Source organism: Centroberyx affinis, unplaced genomic scaffold (genome assembly GCF_046629955.1).
Source record: "Centroberyx affinis isolate AG114_WGS23_722 - 3 ecotype Tasmania unplaced genomic scaffold, CSIRO-AGI_Caff_v1 ptg001814l_1, whole genome shotgun sequence".
Lineage (NCBI taxonomy): Eukaryota > Metazoa > Chordata > Actinopteri > Beryciformes > Berycidae > Centroberyx > Centroberyx affinis.
Genome location: NW_027280200.1, coordinates 184,317 through 203,178, shown reverse-complemented (window position 1 = coordinate 203,178; position 18,862 = coordinate 184,317). Strand labels below are relative to the sequence as shown.

Here is an 18,862-nt window from a genome sequence, read left to right as displayed (position 1 = left end):
AAACTGAATATCTTTGGGTTGTGGACAAAACAAGACATTTGAGGACGTCATCTTGGGCTTTGGGAAACACTGATCGACATTTTTCACCATTTTCTGACATTTTATAGACCAAACAACTAATCGATTAATCGAGAAAATAATCGACAGATTAATCGACAATGAAAATAATCGTTAGTTGCAACCCTAATGTCAACACTCAACTCTGAATCACAAAACAATTGATGATTTAAATGTATCAATTATAGATGGGATGATATATTGAAATTCAATGTATCACAATACAAAAAAGTGACAATACGTATCGTGGGGCAGAAACATGAATCGCGATATTAGGGACATTTTACACAATTTCACAAGCTCTCCATCCAAATTACATTATTTACGCTTGGTAATGACATTTTGAAGTTGTTGTTTACATTCTAGCAAGCCAATGCCATTGCTAGAAAGATTTTTGGCATTGAACTTGTATTTATTAGATCGTATCGTGATTGTACTGAATCGTGAACCCCATATCGCATATTGAATCGTATCGTGAGCTGCAGAGGGATTTAACTTGAGTAATATGTGCTTTTTGACTGCATTGATTTGAATGGGTGCCCACATGGCACTAAAGCATGTAAAAACCCAGCATGCCGACTGCCACTGCAGGACTGATGCTCCCTGTTCAGACCGAGCCGTTATGAGCCAGGCTGGTGTCATCTGGCTGTGAACAGGAAACAGGAGGCTGCTGATAAGGAAGTGTTTTGTGTTACAGGACAGCCGTGTGCTCGGCTCTGATAACTCACACCTAGTGGACTTGGTACACAAGGCAGAAACCCTGTGGCATAGACAGTATTGGCCTTTGCATGTATGTGTGTGTGTTTGTGTGCTTTTGTACAGATTCAACATGGGTCAGAGTCAAAGTTTTATGTGCAAAAAACTTGAAATCCTGGAAAAAAATAAAAAAATAGCAGATGTAGGTTTAAAGTGAGCTACAATGGAACACCCAGTATATTGTTTTTATTTATTTATTTTTTAGTATTTTAAATTAGATAGCGGATCTTTTTAACAGCCAGTCAAAATTGACCAGTGGCTGGTATTAATGTTCCACAATGAAGATGAATAAGAACTTTATACCCATTGAGGAAACATTAAAATCTTGATCCAAACTTATAATCACTGCAGTCACATTGCCAATTTTTAGTATGTGATTTTACACTGGAATACATTTTAAATATACTGACTGGCCTGTAGAGGAGGATTACATCAGGATTGCTTTATTCACCTAGTACAATAAATGACACATGGCACAGAAACGGTGGTGTAGAGGCGTATCGACAGCTTGCATAGTAACACATACAACACATGTACGATGTGCATACTTATGCACATGGTCACATGGTGCAGGGACAACAGAGCCTCATATGCAGTTCAATGGGACAGTAGACTTCAGTAGATTATATAAAGCTCTTAACTCCTATATTCCTCAGTCATGACCAGCGCACAGGAATCTGCTACTGTGATAGTGTCTCTCTCTCTCTCTCTCGCTCTCGCTCTCGCTCTCTCTCTCCCTCTCTCTCTCTCTCTCTCTCTCTCTCTCTCCCCTACTCCTCCACCACACTCACACAACCATCCCTCTGTTTTCTGATTAGTCATCGGGCTAATGTAGCACAGCATGTCCGAACCTTGAAACCCAAAACACAACCCACACCTGTCTCTCTCTCTCTGTGTCTCTCTCTCTCTCTCTCTCTCTCTCTCTCGCTCTCTCTCTACCTCTCTCACTCCCTCGCTCTCTCCCTCTCTTTCTCTCTCTATCTCTCTCTCTCTCTCTTGCTGCCTTCACATCATATTGGAAGAATGGGAACTCGCTACATGTTGGACGCGTTTATGTGTTTTATCTTGCTGGAACGCCTAATGTTTATAATGTACACATATGTATACATCCAAATGTATATAATGTACATATGTAGAGTTGATTGTATTGGTGTGAATATAACTAATATTTAGATTTTTACTACCTTGGACTGCCGACATTGGTGGAGTCATTGTTGACACACTGGGAAATTCCCACGTTCTACTTGTATTTACCACTAGGAGGTTTTTCATAGTTTTGCAGCACGTATTTACAGTAAATCCGATAGAACCTGAATGCAGCATCTCTCTCTCTCTCTCTCTCTCTCTCTCTCTCTCTCTCTCTCTCTCTCTCTCTCTCTCTCTCTCTCTCTCTCTCTCTCTCTCTCTCTCTCTCTCTCCCTTCATAGTTCATTCAACTTACTTTCAACAGATTCTTTCTGCATCTTATCTTTTCCTGTCATTTCCATAAATCAGCCCCATGGAGATCAATGAGGCTGAATAGAGCTGAACTGTATTCTTAGTCTTGTAAATCTGTCATCCCTTTCCGCTCTCCCTCCCTCCCTCCTTCCCTCCCTCCTTTTGCTATGTGTAAAGATTAATAGATAGCCTTCATCATTTAGGACCCCAGATTAGAACAGGCCCAGTAGTAGTTTGCGGTTGGCCCATGGGATCACGTGACTGTGTGAATGAGCTTATATAGTAATTAACAACTGGCTATGTTATTGCTTCTGGATTACCCCTTGCCATTGTTCAGAAGACCAGCCATCTAGCTAGGGCCGTTTAGTGATGGCAGGGGAACGAAAGACCCGAGTCTCTACCGGTAAAACAGCAGGCAACAAATGCTGTAAGTTTGCAGAAGTTATATCTATCTATCTATTTGTCAAAAGTGTGGACATGTTCTGTGATTTTCATTCTCTTAAAGCCATTCTGATCTAAAGGCTTCTGCTTAAATGCTTGAAATGTGTTTCCTAGACAAATATAAATAGTGAAGTTGATGCCTATGTATGAATTTCTTTCCAAAGCCTTTGCCTTTCCATCAAGGCAAAGGGCGGCTACTTTAAAGAATTTAAAAATATAAGATAGTTTTGATTTGTTTAACACTTTTTTTTGATTGCTGCATAATTCCATTTGTGTTATTTCATAGTTTTGATGTCTTTACTATTATTCTAAAATGTGAAAAATAGTAAAAATAAAGAAGCATGTGTCCAACTTTTGACTGGTACTGTGCATGTCTGTTTTTCTCCTCCTCTCCCACGTTTTCTCCTCAGCTCTCACTTCCCCTGCTCCTCTGTGTCATGTAGGGTCACAGCGGTGTTATCAGGCCACTGCGGCTCTGACCCTTGCACTCCCTTGCTACTGGCTGCGTAAATAACGATGCCGATCTAGGAACTGAAGCTTATTCTACTGTTGCACTCATTGCTCAAGTCTCTCCGCACAAAGAGAAGAACAAAATGTACCGTGGTTACAGTGGGTCTGCAGCTCGGTGCGGTGAGCTCGGGCATGTGCAGGCCCGGAAGTGCCGTCCTTGACCTACTTGCAGTGGTGGATACTGTAATTTATGAGTACGGTTCATGCAGGTGCTAGTGAGGACATCTATATGCATGCATACTTTGCATAAATATCCACTAGCTTATCAGAATGTTTTGCCCCGAAGGTGAGCTATAGCAAATTCACTGCAGCTTTTCTTGGCTTCCCTTTCCCATACGCCCCTTCTATGTTTCCTTGGTCCTGTTTTTCTTCTTCTTTTCCTTGCACTTCGATCATTCTGGGTTTGCAGGAGTGTTGTCGGGGCGCCATGCCTCCTCCGACCCTTGCACACCTTACTGTTTGTTTGCAATGCGAGCGATCTAGGAATTCGAGCTGAACGCTGCCGTGGATAAAGAACGCCGGCTGAACTCCGAAAATGTCAACGCCTCATCCGTAACTTCCTCCTCTCCTCTCTCTTTCTCTGTCTCTCTGTCTTCTCTTCCTCCAGTCGATGCTGATGAGATTAAGAGGCTAGGGAAGAGGTTTAAGAAACTCGACCTAGATAACTCGGGCTCCCTCAGCGTGGAGGAGTTCATGTCGCTGCCGGAGCTGCAACAGAACCCGCTGGTGCAGAGGGTCATCGACATATTCGACACGGACGGGAACGGAGAGGTGGACTTCAAAGGTGGGCAAAACCCTCCGCTGGTATGGGGCAACCGCTTTATTTTACAGCCGTATTCCAGTCTACTAAACTCACTGGAAAAGTATTATAAGTACACCCTAACACTGTGTTAGTACGGTACTGCAGGTCTAAACATTGATCACGACTTTATCGTACTTACACAGTATAATCGTGCACTGAAAATGCTTTTACTTTGGTTAGTTCACTGGTTGATGCGCTCGAAAAAGGGTCTTTCTAACGTGTGATCAGCATTTCATTTTTACCCATAATTCTGAGTTTAAATAGGTTTTGAATTAATATGCAGAATAATACGAATCACCGAAACTAAGTTCAAAGTACAGGATTTCGTCTCGATGACGTTGGTGCAGAAACAGATTGATGAAACAAGGATGAAAATGAAAGATGTAGTTTGTACGTTTTTTTGACAGCAGTGCCTCTGGTGGATGTTTGATCCGGTGTGTTTTCTCTGATGTTTTTGCTGTAGCTTCCTATTGTTCATTTCTAGCTGATAATATTCTCTCTATTCATACACAGAACAACCATTGCCTTACGGAATTTATATATATTAAGATTTGTTTATAGTGTAGATTTAAATAGATTTAGGAGCCTCAGGTTGCAGTTTTTTGGTGCCCAGCCTGGAAACCAGATTTGTAAAATGCTTTAGTGGGTTCATGACACTGTATAAATATCTGTGCTTTTTACTCATATGTTTATGTCTTTTCCAGCTAGGCAGATTGTGCAGTTGTGGTGTGTTTGAGAAATGATTTGGCCTTTATTACAACAAAGGATTCAAGCTCATTTGTTGTAATAAAGGCCATTCATAGCAAGTTCGGCATCAATTCACTTCAATAAATGCAAAATGTTGATGATAAGTGGAATTCTTATAATAATGACAGACCCCTCGTTCTCAGTCATTAAAGACCTTTAATGCCCAGAGATACTGTGAAGAAACGGTGAAGACAATCCACTTCCTGAGCCGAACCCTGAGTGATAGGTGTTGTAAAACAGGCCTATTGTTCTCCGGGCTGAGGAACATGCAGCTGTCTTGGGAGTTTGACCAAACATTAATTACACTGCGTGATTAACAAAAACACATCTCGATAACCAGGGACTTTGGACCCAGCGGAGTCTCTTCTCTCTCAACTCTTCACTACAGCAGGAATGCTTCGCAAAGTGGGTGCGGGGTCAATATTGTTTATAGTTTTACAGTAAGTCATCACAATAAAATTTCAATTCTTTCACATAGCCGGAGTTCCTATGTAAGTGTTGAAAATCATGGAAAATCAATCATTTGCAGCTCTTGCAGAGTTTTGGAATTGGATAAAAAGTGCAGAAAAGTATGGGGGGAAAAAAAGAGTCCTGATACAGAAGGCTACAAATCTTATGTAGTTGCAGACTCACTTTAATTTCACATATGGGGATATTTATTGTTGTGTCAAATTGCTTCGCAACTATCAGCATACATCATATTGAACACTTTCACATCCAGTCAAGAAATTGAGGTCTGGAAAAAGAATGGAATATGGAAAATGTGATCGTTTTATAGTTTATTCCATCGTGAAAGATAGGATTTGAGGTTTAAAACATTCTGCTTCGAGAATATGCCTTCCTATTTCATTTTAAAATGCATAAATCTTTCAAAAAAACTCATGAAGGATAACACAGAAATACCTCCATTATGGTCCTTTGTCTTAAAGCTGCACTAGGCCAGAGTTTAATGTAAAAATACACCCGTCTTTTCAGCCTGAAGCACACAGTAGGGCTGCAACAGAGAAGAGCGACTCATCCTCCCTGATTGAGACCCCATAGGTTTACGCTGTTTTGCCAAAATTAAATTCTGGTGTCCGACACTTCTCCCCCCACAGGATGTTACTAATTTAAACTTAAGAGCAAAATACAAAACAGCTGCGAGCGCTGCATCCACAGAAAACTGGACTCACCGATGTTAGATCCTCATTCCTTTGGTATAAATTGATCACACACTGACCAGGTTGGTAAACATGAGCGTGCTGTGTGCAGTTTAATGATGTCAGGTTCCGGAATTTCCCCAAGGGGATCAATAAAGTACTCTCTTATCTTATCTTATTTCTGGGTGTTACTTCTCGATGCCAACATGTGAAATTGCCTTCAAACACATAGACATCACATTATAAAACTCCCTAAATAGACAAATTAATATCAAGTCAATAAGGTGAAATTCAGTCAATGCGTTCCTCATCATACGTCAACAACAAAACGTCAACAAAAGCCAAATCTAATAAAAAAAAAAAACCAAAAAAAAAAAACCACTGCAGAGTTTTGCGAACCCACAGCACTGACTGTTGCTCTCCTCTCCCAGAGTTCATCGAGGGAGTCTCACAGTTCAGCGTCAAGGGGGACAAGGAACAGAAGCTTCGGTGTAAGTAGAGCTGCAGATCTCCAGCCACCCTAACTCCTTAAAAGCACATGTGGCCAGAGGTGGCGCTAGCGGTCCGGAGCCCACCCCACCCCCCCACCTCTGGAGCCACATGTGTCTTTGCTGGTCTGGGACTGAGTCCCGCCGGAGCTTTCTCTCCTGTGTCTCCCCTGTTCTGTGTTCGTCTCACCTTCCCTGCTGTCTCAACCAAGAAGGACTGCTGTGGGGAAACAAGTAAAATGCAAACTACTTTTCTAAACTACTAACTTTGCACGTCAGATTGAAAGTCTTATTGCTGCAACATGTATGATGAGCAGTGTCCGAAATTAACTTTTCTGGCTCACCTGCCAAGGGCTGGTAAACGAAAATTATTTCCTTCCAAGAATACTTTTTACTGGCCAAAATAATTAAAATCTCCTGGTTTTCAATGCGATTTTCTGTATAGAATCAGCTGTGTGAAATATCCAAGAAAGAGACAAGAGCAGATTTAGGGCTGGTTTTGCGTGCAGAGATTAAGCCTAGTCCTAGATTTAAGACAAAATCCAATGGAGACATCCATTGGAAATAGGCTTAATTCATGTACGCAAAACTGGCCCTTCGAGTTTTCATTTAAAATTTGCTTAGTTACGTTCATCAAAGTGATTTTACTAAAAAGATAATCGTCGCCCAACCGCGTGTATGATCTAGGCGCGTCGGAGGAGAAGGATAAAGTCAAAATCTGTAGACTCCGCACAAACAAGGATTTTATTTCAAGACACAACATTTCGGTCAAGTGGCAAAGATTCCTGACAAAGGTCATTTGACCGAAACGTTGTGTCTCGAAACAAAATCCTTGTGAAGTGAAGACGGTGCGCGGGAGTGATCTGCCACATGGGAATAATCGTATTTTCAACTGATGTGAGGCCAGTTAATCATCCAGGCAGCGGAGAAACTGGAAGAAGAGATTACAGAAGTTTAGTTTAGAGAAGTTTACCGCTTTGTGTAGACCAGCGTAACGAGCAGCCAATCAGAAGTGTGTTTGATAAAGGGTCATTGTTTTGCTTCGATTTGCTCACGGTCAGAGAGTCTATGGTGGTCAGCAGGGACAAAATTTGAGAGCAGGCAAAGACCAAAGTCTCTATATAACCGAGGCATTCAATCGTTTTAATCGTTTTAAGTCATTTATCAAGTAAAAATACCAAACATTTGCTGGTTACAGCTTCACAAATGCTAAGATTTGCTGCGTTTCATATCATTATAAAATTAATACTAAAGGCTTTTTCTAGCTGCTGGTCAGACTAGGTAAGCAATTTAAGAACAATTTGGGCTCTCTTAACTTGTGATGGGCATTTGTCATTATTTTTGACATTTTATAGACTAAACGATTTATCGATTTAATTGAAAAAATTTACGTTAGATTAATCGCTAATGAAAATAATCGTTAGTTGCAGCCCTAGTGGTGGGTGACCCTTATTGATTTACTAATATTTGGCGCTTGGTGGCTGTTAATTTCGGACCCGGTGTTGCGGGACTGATTTACGCTTGTCTGCCTCTGCTTCTGCTTCCCTCTCGCCACGACTCTCGCGCTCCAGTCGCCTTCAGGATCTACGACATGGACAAGGACGGCTACATCTCCAACGGCGAGCTCTTCCAGGTGCTGAAGATGATGGTGGGCAACAACCTGAAGGACACGCAGCTCCAGCAGATCGTGGACAAGACCATCATCAACGCAGACAAGGACGGAGACGGCAGGATATCCTTCGAAGAGTTCTGCGCAGTAAGTCCAACTCCCCTCGGGTGTTTTTTCGGGGGGCGGTGACACTTCTGCCGATGCAGAAGATGTTGTGGTGAAGGCTCGTGTCAAAAGGGCAGAGAACTGGGGGAAAACAAAACCGCTTTTTGCTTAGGCTTCACAGCACTGAGTTTGAATTTCACACCTCCTGTTGAAGTGCGGTGTCAAAGGGTGTAAACAGGCTGGGGAGTTCTCGCTACATGGGACATTGTGGCTGTATTATATACTACGAGTATTGACACCAACAGCAAATTCCTACAAATGTACCTGAAGCTCTTATCGAGCGTGACTTACAATGAGTACAACAGTAGAATAAGCTTACATTTCTAAATCACCAATATGGCAAGAAACCAGTAGAAAGGAGTACATGAGATGAGAAATAAAAGCAAACAAAGAGGTAGAAGAGATTGTTTTCTACTTCAAAATAAGAGTATATTAGAGCAAGCAGAGCCGATAAGGGTGAGTAGAGGAGTAAGATAAGGGAGAGTAGATGTGATTCAGGGTTAATGTACTTTGAAGCGATGAGTTTTCAGCCTGCAGTGGAAAATGGCGAGTGGCTCTGCTGTATTACTGCAGTGGGAAAGTCATTCCAACACTGGGGAGAAAATGGGGAGACTGTATAAACCTTCATAACAAGGAAGCTACTCTGCTGTGTATGAAAATCTGTTGTAAAGACCGCCTTCATGACCAAGACTCAGTCAATCAAGCCAAGTAAACTTTATTTATATAATGCTATTACAAACTGCTTCACAAGGTTAAAAGAAAAAAACAAACAAAACACTTTCCAAAAAGCAGCTAAAACGCTTCAGTCACACTAAAAGGTCAGAGATTAAAAGTGATTCTGCTGACCTAACGTTTTTCGGTAAGCTCGTTCCACAGTCTCAGTCGGGGCACGATCACCGTTTAATTTGAGCCTGGCCGAGAGCCCCGGACTGAAGGTCTGCAGAGGGGCCGAGGGCCGATGGGAGGCCACAGATGATCCCAGATATGCCGAGGTGCAAGACCACGCTGAGCTTTGTAAACAGTCAGCGAGATTTTAAAATCCGCTCTAAAGCTGACAGGGAGACAGTGAAGGGACACAGGGAGAGGAGTGACATGAGCCTCTTCTGTGCCTGTGAGATTTGAGCCTTTACAGCAGATGGAACGATACAGAGCAGAGCTGAACAATCAGTCGAAAAAATAAAACTGAATTTGGAGTGTGAACTTCTGCAATTTCCAAATCGCAGAGGCTGCAGTTAATTGCTTAAGAGACAGAGGCGTCCGACATGGATTTCTGAACAAGGTGTTTTAGAGCTGCAGGTAATCTTTGATCCATGAATCAAGTACAATATTAGTGAAAACCTTTCAGCATACTTGAACTCAATAAATCCTCTTTCTACAGTTCTCTTTCCAAGTTGTAAAAAATGTATTACAAAAAAAAAAAGTGATGATATGAATCACAGTTTAAATCGCAATTGCAATATTCTGTCAAATAATCACAATTACATTTTTTGGTCAATATCTTTCAGTTCTACAGGGAGTCACAGCAGTCCAGTCTAGTTTTAAATTAAAGCACGGATAACCTTTTCCAGGTCGCTAACAGACAGAAAAGAGTTCATTTTGGAGGCGTTTCGCAGCTGGAGAAAGCCAGACTGGGTTACTATCTTTTTTTTTTTCTACTCTCATTTACTCATTTAGTCTCCTAGCCTGCTCTTCAAAGTCTAGGTCAGTCAGAGAAAACCCCCGGGTGTCTGGCATAACGCCTGACATTTGCTGACCAATCGCCAAGATTACTGCAGATAGCGTGTGTGTGAAGGTCGGTTCACCAAATATGATTTCTGATTTACTGCCACTGAGCTGCAGGACGTTCTGAGCCATCCAACCAGTGGAAAGGCTATCTGGGTTGTAATGGGTGTTGATCAAAGTCAAGACCCAGATTTTGTTAATATTATGTGATTGCAGATATTTCCCTTTTTTTTTTTTAAATTTTGTGTAACAATGTCCTGACCCGAGTCTACCTTTCAGAGCAGAGAGCCAGGCAAATTCTCCTTCAGCACATGATTAGCGTTCCCTTGTTGAACATATCGAGCGTACAATATCATCCGTACAGCTCGTCTTCTCTTCTGCAGGCCCCCAGTGGAACTCGCCTCGCTCGGAGACATTTCCATAAATGAAAGGCACCAGTTCTAACTTTGACAGACACAAGGCCCACATTTGACGGCTGCATCTCCGGAGCCTTGAACTAAAAAGGCTCTCGTCCTTGTGGGAGTATATTTTCAGGATGGCTCAGAAGAACATTAGATCCTGTTTTTTAACAAAGCAACGCCGCTCAGACACTTCAAGGTTCATGTGGAAAGGGATTGTGTGACATGATTTCTGCTATGTCTCGCTGAAAGCATTCCTGATCTGAGCATGTGTGGAGTGAAAGGAATAGCAACAAAGCGGGTGTAAAAATAACACTATGGATATAAAAATGGATTTTTATCAAAGGGTTGGTTGTAGTAAAAGGAGAAAGAGTACGTGTGTCTCGTGGGTTTGTTGCTTTTTTTATGACTAAGTGCTGCTGGAAGACGGCAGAAATGTGTGAGAAATGAGTGTACCGCAACAACCCATTGGCAATCCCAAACTTAATGACTGGGAGTTGAAAGGCCACAAAACAGGACTTTCATAGTGATTGCACTGTGTGTATGCCAAGCAAGAACTATGAAAAATATAAAAAAAAATGGGTTTCCCAAGCAGACATGGCTTTACCACCTGTTAGTTTGTTTTAACCTGTTTTGAGCACCAGATGCAGATGGGTGGGTTTACTGCATCAGCAGCAGTTCTGATAAGTGTCAAGTAAGTTGTCAATCACAGAAAAGTACATTTTAATTGACTTCCCATTAGTCTTAAAGTGGTAATCTGTGAGATTATATTATTTAGTCTCCATCTTTGTTGCTCAGCGCTCATCGCTGTGGTGTTTCTGCACCGCACTCCCCAGAGATCACCTGTCAATCAAACAGTGTGGGCGGAGCTTGGATTTTCTATTGATGCAGTTTGAGTTTCTCTTTTCTTTGTCCGTTCAGCCATGGTGGCTATCGCTGCTCATGCTAACTACCCAGTTCTTCTTCTTCTGTTTATTCCAAGCAAACCGGAAACGTAAAATGCATCACTTGCTTTGCGGCAGAGGATTTTTCCCAGGAAAGAGCTACCAGAGAACAGACAATGGAAAAACATCAATGAACTGGATACAAGTTGAATCCCTATTGTGTTCTATCAATTGGCAACAGAGCAGCAAAACAGATATTCATTTATGTGCAAATGTCAATGATTATTACTTTAAACTTCCTGGCTCTGCTTGTATTTTTCAATGCAAACACCCATTTGATTCTCCAAGGGGATTAAAACGATCACTAAGGATTATTGTACTGTCACCCAGGTTTGGTCCCAGGTTGAACTCAAGTGTGTGTAACTGTGTTTTCCCACCTTCTAGGCTGACACAATGTAAATTCATAGTCTACATCATAGTAAGTAGTATGAAAATGATGGAAATTGAATGAAGATGGGATCTGTTAGGGGGGAAAAAGGCAGAAATTGATGCTTTTCTGAAAGTACAACAGAATTTTTTGTTGATTGATGATTTGCTGACCCGACTTCTCATGTAGCGCCACATCGCTGCCTGTATAACAGCACCTGGATAATAAACCTGTGCACATTGTTCTGCCTGTCTCTCTCTCTCTCTCTCTCTCTCTCTCTCTCTGTCTCTCTCTCTCCTGCCAGGTGGTCGGCGGTCTCGATATACACAAAAAGATGGTGGTGGACGTGTGAGCGCTCCTCCACTCGCTGAATCCCCCCCTTCGTCCTCGACACTCGCTTTCTCCACCATCTCTGAAGATCTGCTCAAGACGTCCGGCAAAAAAACGCTCTCTGTGTAACTCAATGGAAGTATTCTCTCTCTCTCTCTCTATCTCTCTTTACTTTCTCTCTCTATCTCTCTCTCTCTCTCTCTCTCTCTGTGAAGCCACTTCTTTTTTTTTCTTTCAAAAAAACCACGGGCCTCGCGAAGCCAACTTTGAAGTGTTATTGAACTGTAAATCCTCTCAATAACCCGGTCGTAGCACTTTAAGAGACTGAAGGACAGCTATTTCTCATTTGCAAGAGCATCTCCGATTTTGGATGAGGGGGGGAGGGAGGGGGGGGAGGGGGAGGAGACAGTGAAGAGGCTGGTTGGCTTGTTCATATTTCATTCTTTCTTTTTTTTTTTTTTTTGTTAATTATTTTTGATATTTATTTTTTGTTCTCGTCTTTTATAAAGAAGAAAAAAAAAACACACACAAGTATATCTATGGTTCTCTCGTGAGGGGGAGTGTATAGTATATAGACACTTGATTTCAGTACAGCTAGACAGTAGGGTATGAAGTGCCAACCAGAACATATCCAGAAACCAGTCCAAGTTATTACCCATCATCACTGCTGTCATTTACTTCGGAGAAACTGGTTTGTGACACGTCAAACTGCACGATCGCGAAGAAGTCACAACGATATATATATTAGATGCAAAACTAAATTTCATATATTCTGACTTTTGTTTTTTTGTTTTTTTGTCCTCCATTTTAGCTTACACTTGAGCAGTTTTGGATTAGATCTGTAAAGCTTCCGGTCACACTTAGCAAAGCAATTCATGTTTTGTTTTTTGTTTTTTTGTAAGAAGAGTGCTAGTTTTATTTATACTTAAAACATGTTTATATTGTTGGAGATTATCCTTGTTTCCTGTCATGAAATTATTAAGTAGATAAATTAATGCCAAGAAAGTGATGTCTTTGCAAACTAATACATGGTTTACTCTCATTTTACATTTTAACAGTGTGCATCCATAAGACAATCCCCGATGCAAAGAATAGCTCCGCACTCACATTGACAAACGAATCATCATTAAGACTTTTACTTCATTACATTAAAAACAGAGGCTGGATGATGCAGTGGACTTGCCTAAGCTCTAAGAACAATAGCTTTGAGAGTGAATTATGGCGAGAATATATACTGTTTGAAAAAGTATATAGCGACTTTAACAGAGACTTATCTGCAGGCAGCGTTGTTTTTTTTTAAAACCGATATGTGTATATTAGGTAATCGATGTTTGCTCATCTTCTTAAACAGCGAGAGGGGAAGGCGTGGTCTCTGCTTCACATGAGCCCTTCTGAATTCACACCTTTCTCAGTGCAGCGCAGGACGGGTCAGGAACACTCTTAAAAATCTTAACGCGTTGGCATGATCAATGTGCAATGGGATAGACTGTATATTTTAGTTTTTTGTTTTTTTTTTTGAACGTGTACATTTCAAAAGTTGGCTTCTTCTCCCTTTTTTTTTTTTTTTTTTTTTTTTCTCCCCTATCACAATCACCTCATTTTCTCCCCCTCCCACCCACCTACCTACTAGTACGAACAGGGAGAAAAACACAAACACAACCAAACTTTGATTTCGAAGGGAAAATGCTTCCTACTATAATGGCATCGGGATAGCTTTTTTTGGAGACCGACTGCTGGTTTGAACAGGAGTTTTCAGTCAGAGATGTGAATCTGGAGCGCCCTGGTGTCCCCCATCCCAAAGCTCTGCACGGCTTGGGCCTCCCTGTGCTTGCATGACATGGAAATATATTTTTTGTTGTGCATGTAGATCAATTTTTTGAAATAATCCTCTTGTTTACACATGGATGGTGATGTTAATATATTTAAGAATTTAATGGTATACAATATGGATGTTGCCAAACTTTGGTAAATGTACACATATTATGAGAGGTAATCCAAATGAACTGAACTACATGTAACTTTTTGTATTTTACCCGGGTCAGCGAGATGCTTCTATTCCAGTAAAAGTTGCATATCTGATCCTGTCTCAAACTGCCACACACTGTACTCAGCTTAAAGGGGAAAATTTGATGTTTTTTTTTCTTTTGTATATAAGTATTTGTTAAATGCAGTTCTGGCTCTCTGTTCTCTGTATAGTTCAGACCGCGCTTTAGTTCGTAAGTGCTACTTTTTTCTCTGAGGGATTTGGGTTCTTTTTAGTTTGTGTGGGGAAATCTGAAACGATTTAAGTTTGAGAACCTTTTTTTCCCTTTTTCTGCATGCTGCATCTTATGCTGTGGGACTGTTGGAAACTTGATACTGTATGAAAATAAAAAAAATTTAAATAAACTTTGAAATGTTGAAAGTATTGGCTTTTTCAGTGGTTCATCTGCAAACCTCAGTTCCCCTCGCTATGTCAGTAAATACCTGTACATTTTAAATGAGATATTATTTCCTTAGTTTTCCCGACATCCAATGATGCATTAAGGCTTTTATTTCTCTACATTCCATTGACAATAACAATGTGTTGTAAATGTGCATAAACTGGGGACGTGACAAGGGAAAGGAAATGGTCATCATTCTTTATATATGAGAGAGTTGCATGTCCAAAAAACATACAAAAAAACCCCAACTGATAAACTTAGGACTCCAAGTTTAGTAAATTTAGGAAACTAAATTCCCAATGACAAGCTCAAGCACTGAACTAATTCATCAGTGGGGGTTGAAATGATTTATTTACACAGATTCATATTGCATTCACACTGTATATCAACTTTCTCATTTTGCCTCATATTTCGGAGCGACTGATCCAACAATCTATTACAATGAAACCAGCTGACAGCTGAAAACATGAGGCGGGTGTAGAGAAACCTGACAGATGTCAGTCCAAACATCGAAGGCACCCAACAGTCTGATCTCTTCAACACAGACCGAGGTGGGAGTCCCACCAGCCAATGAGGGAGAGGATAAATACACACAGGAGCCAATCAGACTTCAGAACCTCTCAGCTGCCCTGCTGGCCACTGCCCTGATGTTGCCATAAACCTTTGAAGGTGGACTTCCTGCAGGGAAAAGAAGAGTTTAAAAGGTCATTTCCTGTTTTGTTCCAATAAAGATATCCACCATGTGATGAACTCTTCCTGTAATTATCAATTTTCAAAACCTTTCTCCCTCTTACCTAAGATTAGGTTACATATCGCTGTCCGGGCCATCTTGATGTTCTGGAAAGACCCTAATATGTGTATTTTTCTGTTGAAAGAAAGATATCAAACAAAATTAGTTCATTTTAGCGTAAAACAAGACAAAAAGGACTTGAAGTTTCTCTGTGGCTTAAGTTCATGCACACACCATGTACACTGACCCTACTGCATGGGTTCAGCATAGAAAAATACAAATATTCCAGTCAAGTAGGGCTGCACAATTAATAGTACATACATAACTGTATATATTTATGTTTCTATGATTAATAATTGTGTAATGTTGAAATATTCAAGTGTTTGTTTGTTAGTTTAAATTCCCCTGAAAGTCCCGGTGTGACATATCAAGCGCTTCCATTATGTGTGACCAATCACAACCTTCCACCCAAAGTGGAAAAGAATGAATCGGCAGATAGAGAGGAAAATCCTCCTGGATCATCAGTCATTTGGATATTCTTTGGTTTTAAACCAAATGACCACTTAACCAATTAACAAGAGCAGACTCTGCAACGTTTGGGTTGTAGCTGCGCCCAAATGCAATAAAGTGGTAATTATTTATTATTTGAATTTTGTAAACAAGGACCAGAATAAGAGTAAGACAGTAAAGTAAAAACAAGACTTTCTAGCTGCTGCTACTTTGAGAAATACTGGGCAGAGAAAAGGTGCAAAAGTGCAATAAAATAATTTTGTTTCCAGAAACCGAAACAAATAATTGTGACTGATAATTGGATCACAAAATATAATAAAATAATCGTGACTATCTTTGTTGCCATAACAGTGCAGCCCTGCTGTGAAGTGCTGGGAACTCACGTGTCTGCTAGCACGATGCGAGTCTTGGTGACATTTTCAATAGTGAATTTGGTTTTTCCTCCCTTCCCCGCTATCCTTCCGATGGCTCTGGATAAGTGGTCTCCTTTCAGCGGTTTCACTGCCGAGACAGACACAAAAAAACACAATGAGCACACTCCGAGAGACCCGACCTAGAGTTCACTCTGCAGCGGGGAGGGAAGGTGTGGAAACGATGTGAAGAGCTGCACAGCAGACAGCGGGACGAAGGTGCTGCAATCTTACCGTCTGTCACATCAAAGCTTTCTAGGAAAAGCTCGTCTAATCTGATGAGAGCCAGGGCGTCCTGTGGAGGGAGAGGGAGAGAGAGAGGGAGGGAGAGAGAGAGAGAGAGAGAGAGGGAGAGAGAGCATGTTACCATACGATGTAGTAAGGTTTATGGGATCATCATTCACAAAACATCAAGAGTCAATCAAGAGTGCCTAGGACTTTTGCACAGTACTGCATGTACACATATTCAGGGTGGAAAAGCCTCTGAAGCATTTACATCATCATGTGACACTAAAACTCTCCACTGAAACTCAGGCTAATGAAATTCACTTTTATCAGTTAGCAGCTCTTTAAGGCAGGTTGACCCACCACATCTATTCACTAGCGAAGGAAATCTGGGAAACGTTTGGCCTTTAAATGAATAAATAATTTACAAAAAAACATAACTGCACAATTAAATGAATAAGTAAAATTAGGGCTGGGCGATAATTCAATATCATCGTTTATCGTCTTTCAGTGGAATCATATCGTGATGATATGAAGATATTTTAATATCGTGACACACATTTCTGCTGTCTAAATTGATGATGACAAGCAAATTTTACTTAAAAACTCTGATAAAATGAGGTATGGTAGGAATATTATTTGAATATTTCTGTTTTGTTTGACATCAGACCTAACATTACCATTCAGTTCAATGAGATGAACATTAATTTGATTATTTAATGTGATTTTGCATACATGAACCATATCGTGATATATATTGATATAAAAAAAAATCCTAAAATGTTCAAAGAAAATAAACTTGCAGGACCTCCATCATACTGGCAGTGCACGACATGACCGGCCGATATCACTAAAATCTGTCTCTAGCCCTAATCCAACGTTTTACCATCTATTTTATTACCACGCATTTTTACCCAGGCTTTTGATTTCAGCACTGCCACTGCCCCACAGACTTTATACGGGCTCGACTGATGTGCATTTACAACGAAAACAAATTCATGAAACATTACAAAAATAGCCATGCATACCCCCAGCCTAAACCAGAACACACACACACAGCTTACTAAAACGTTCCATTAGTGTACTTACTTCAACCTGAAATCCCAGCACAAACGCTCGGACAAAATCCGCCGCTCTTGTGAGGGAGCCGATGTCCTGCGTCTCTTTGCATGTCTGAGAGAAGGAGAGCGCATTACAAACATGCAATATAGACACAATCAACCATGCAACAGGAAGAAAAACAATAGAGTCGGGTATTAAATGTAAACAAGCATGTATGTGTCATGTATTACTGTTGAACCCCTATTAGTAGAATTAAAAAAAAACCAAGTTGACTGATGTTTACTTGTGCTCAGGAAAGCCTTTTAACTTACTTTAATTTCAACATTCCTAGTTTTGAGGTTGAATCTGACTTGCAGCTGCAGGTTCTCTACAATGGGGGTGAAAATCTTCAGCCAGTTCTCCTTCAGAGGCGTGTATCTGTGAGACGGGACCGCCACTTTACGCATCTCATCCGATCCTCCCTGAAACAAAGTGCAAAATGAAATGGTCAAATCTAACATTAGCAACACTTTCATGTCTGAAACAGGACAAAATAAGGCTTCATCAGACTGATCATTTAATGGTAAATGTTTTTACTGACGGTATAATAATGTAGAGCTGCAACGATTAATTGATTAGTTGTCAATTATTAAATTATTTGCCAACTATTTTGATAATCGATTACTCTGAGTAAAAATTCTCTTATTACAGCTTCTTAAATGTTAATATTTTCTGGTTTCTTTACTCCTCTATGACAGTAAACTGAATATCTTTGGGTCGTGGACAAAACAAGACATTTGAGGACGTCATCTTGGGCTTTGGGAAACACTGATCGACATTTTTCACCATTTTCTGACATTTTATAGACCAAACAACTAATCGATTAATCGAGAAAATAACCGACAGATTAATCGACAATGAAAATAATCGTTAATTGCAGCCCTATAATAATGACAACAATCCAAAACTTGAGTGATGTTAGTACGGCTAAATTGCGCAAGCGCACTTCCATTGCTGACAGAACCAAGCTTACTAGTAGTTACTGAGGAAAACTGATAAATACCCACGTACTGACAGTTGTAATGGAGAACATTTAGAGAAAAAAAAATCACTGGCGATGTATACAAATGGTAGTTACCTTTAATTTGTCGCCTGATATCGCTGGGAACTGCGGTCGCTTGCATGCCACGGACTCTTCTGTGTCCATGTCCGCTCCATCTTGTTCCCGTTTTCGTTTCTGACTCTTTTTAGACTTAACCTTTGTGAACGCGTCTGCCCCGCTCCCGCTGTCCGTGGCAGCGGGCACCTCAGGAGCTGAATTAGTACCAGTGTCCATCCCGAAAACGGTTTGAAATCAGACAAAATAATCAGAACTGAGAGCCAGACTGTGGCCGGAGAGGCATGAGGTTGTCCTCGTGCGACGGAAAGGACCCAAACAGCAATTTCGCCGTCGCCTGCAGCGTGAAACTAATAAAAGAAATGTTTATAAATTAATATAATGTGTCGTTATTTTACTAGAGTGGCGCTCGAAATCATAAAAATATCCGTTTAGTTTGTCTGTGTGTTTTAAATACGTAAAAGGCTTACTTGAAATTTGTACATTTTATCAGG

At 40.7% G+C, this 18,862-nt stretch overlaps 2 protein-coding genes across 2 annotated transcripts in view; one reads left to right on the top strand and one right to left on the bottom strand.

Annotated features, from left to right (window-relative positions):
* Nucleotides 1-14,321, top strand: part of ppp3r1a (protein phosphatase 3, regulatory subunit B, alpha a) — a 39,166-nt gene extending 24,845 nt beyond the window's left edge. The window contains exons 3-6 of the mRNA XM_071529621.1: nucleotides 3,809-3,985; nucleotides 6,321-6,380; nucleotides 7,949-8,133; nucleotides 11,887-14,321. Of these exons, the coding sequence (XP_071385722.1) occupies nucleotides 3,809-3,985; nucleotides 6,321-6,380; nucleotides 7,949-8,133; nucleotides 11,887-11,934 (470 nt within the window). The 3' untranslated portion in view covers nucleotides 11,935-14,321. The remainder of the gene's footprint in view (nucleotides 1-3,808; nucleotides 3,986-6,320; nucleotides 6,381-7,948; nucleotides 8,134-11,886) is intronic.
* A 329-nt stretch (nucleotides 14,322-14,650) lies between these two features.
* Nucleotides 14,651-18,678, bottom strand: pno1 (partner of NOB1 homolog). The gene is made up of 7 exons (XM_071529619.1): nucleotides 18,390-18,678; nucleotides 17,584-17,733; nucleotides 17,300-17,383; nucleotides 16,220-16,280; nucleotides 15,959-16,076; nucleotides 15,130-15,200; nucleotides 14,651-15,013 (listed from the first exon to the last, which is right to left on the bottom strand). The coding sequence occupies exons 1-7, from the start codon at nucleotides 18,585-18,587 to the stop codon at nucleotides 14,946-14,948; spliced, it is 750 nt and encodes a 249-aa protein (XP_071385720.1). The 5' UTR covers nucleotides 18,588-18,678; the 3' UTR covers nucleotides 14,651-14,945.
* Nucleotides 18,679-18,862: the final 184 nt, after the last annotated feature.

What these genes read in the sequence shown, in the direction of transcription:
- pno1 (XM_071529619.1), bottom strand. Translation starts at nt 18,587, where the DNA reads ATGGACACTGGTACTAATTCAGCTCCTGAGGTGCCCGCTGCCACGGAC. An exon ending in AAGCTTTGATGTGACAGACG is followed by an intron (nt 16,077 to 16,219) that starts GTAAGATTGCAG and finishes CTGTCTCGGCAG; the next exon opens with TGAAACCGCTGAAAGGAGAC. An exon ending in CGCATCGTGCTAGCAGACAC is followed by an intron (nt 15,201 to 15,958) that starts GTGAGTTCCCAG and finishes TTCTTTCAACAG; the next exon opens with AAAAATACACATATTAGGGT.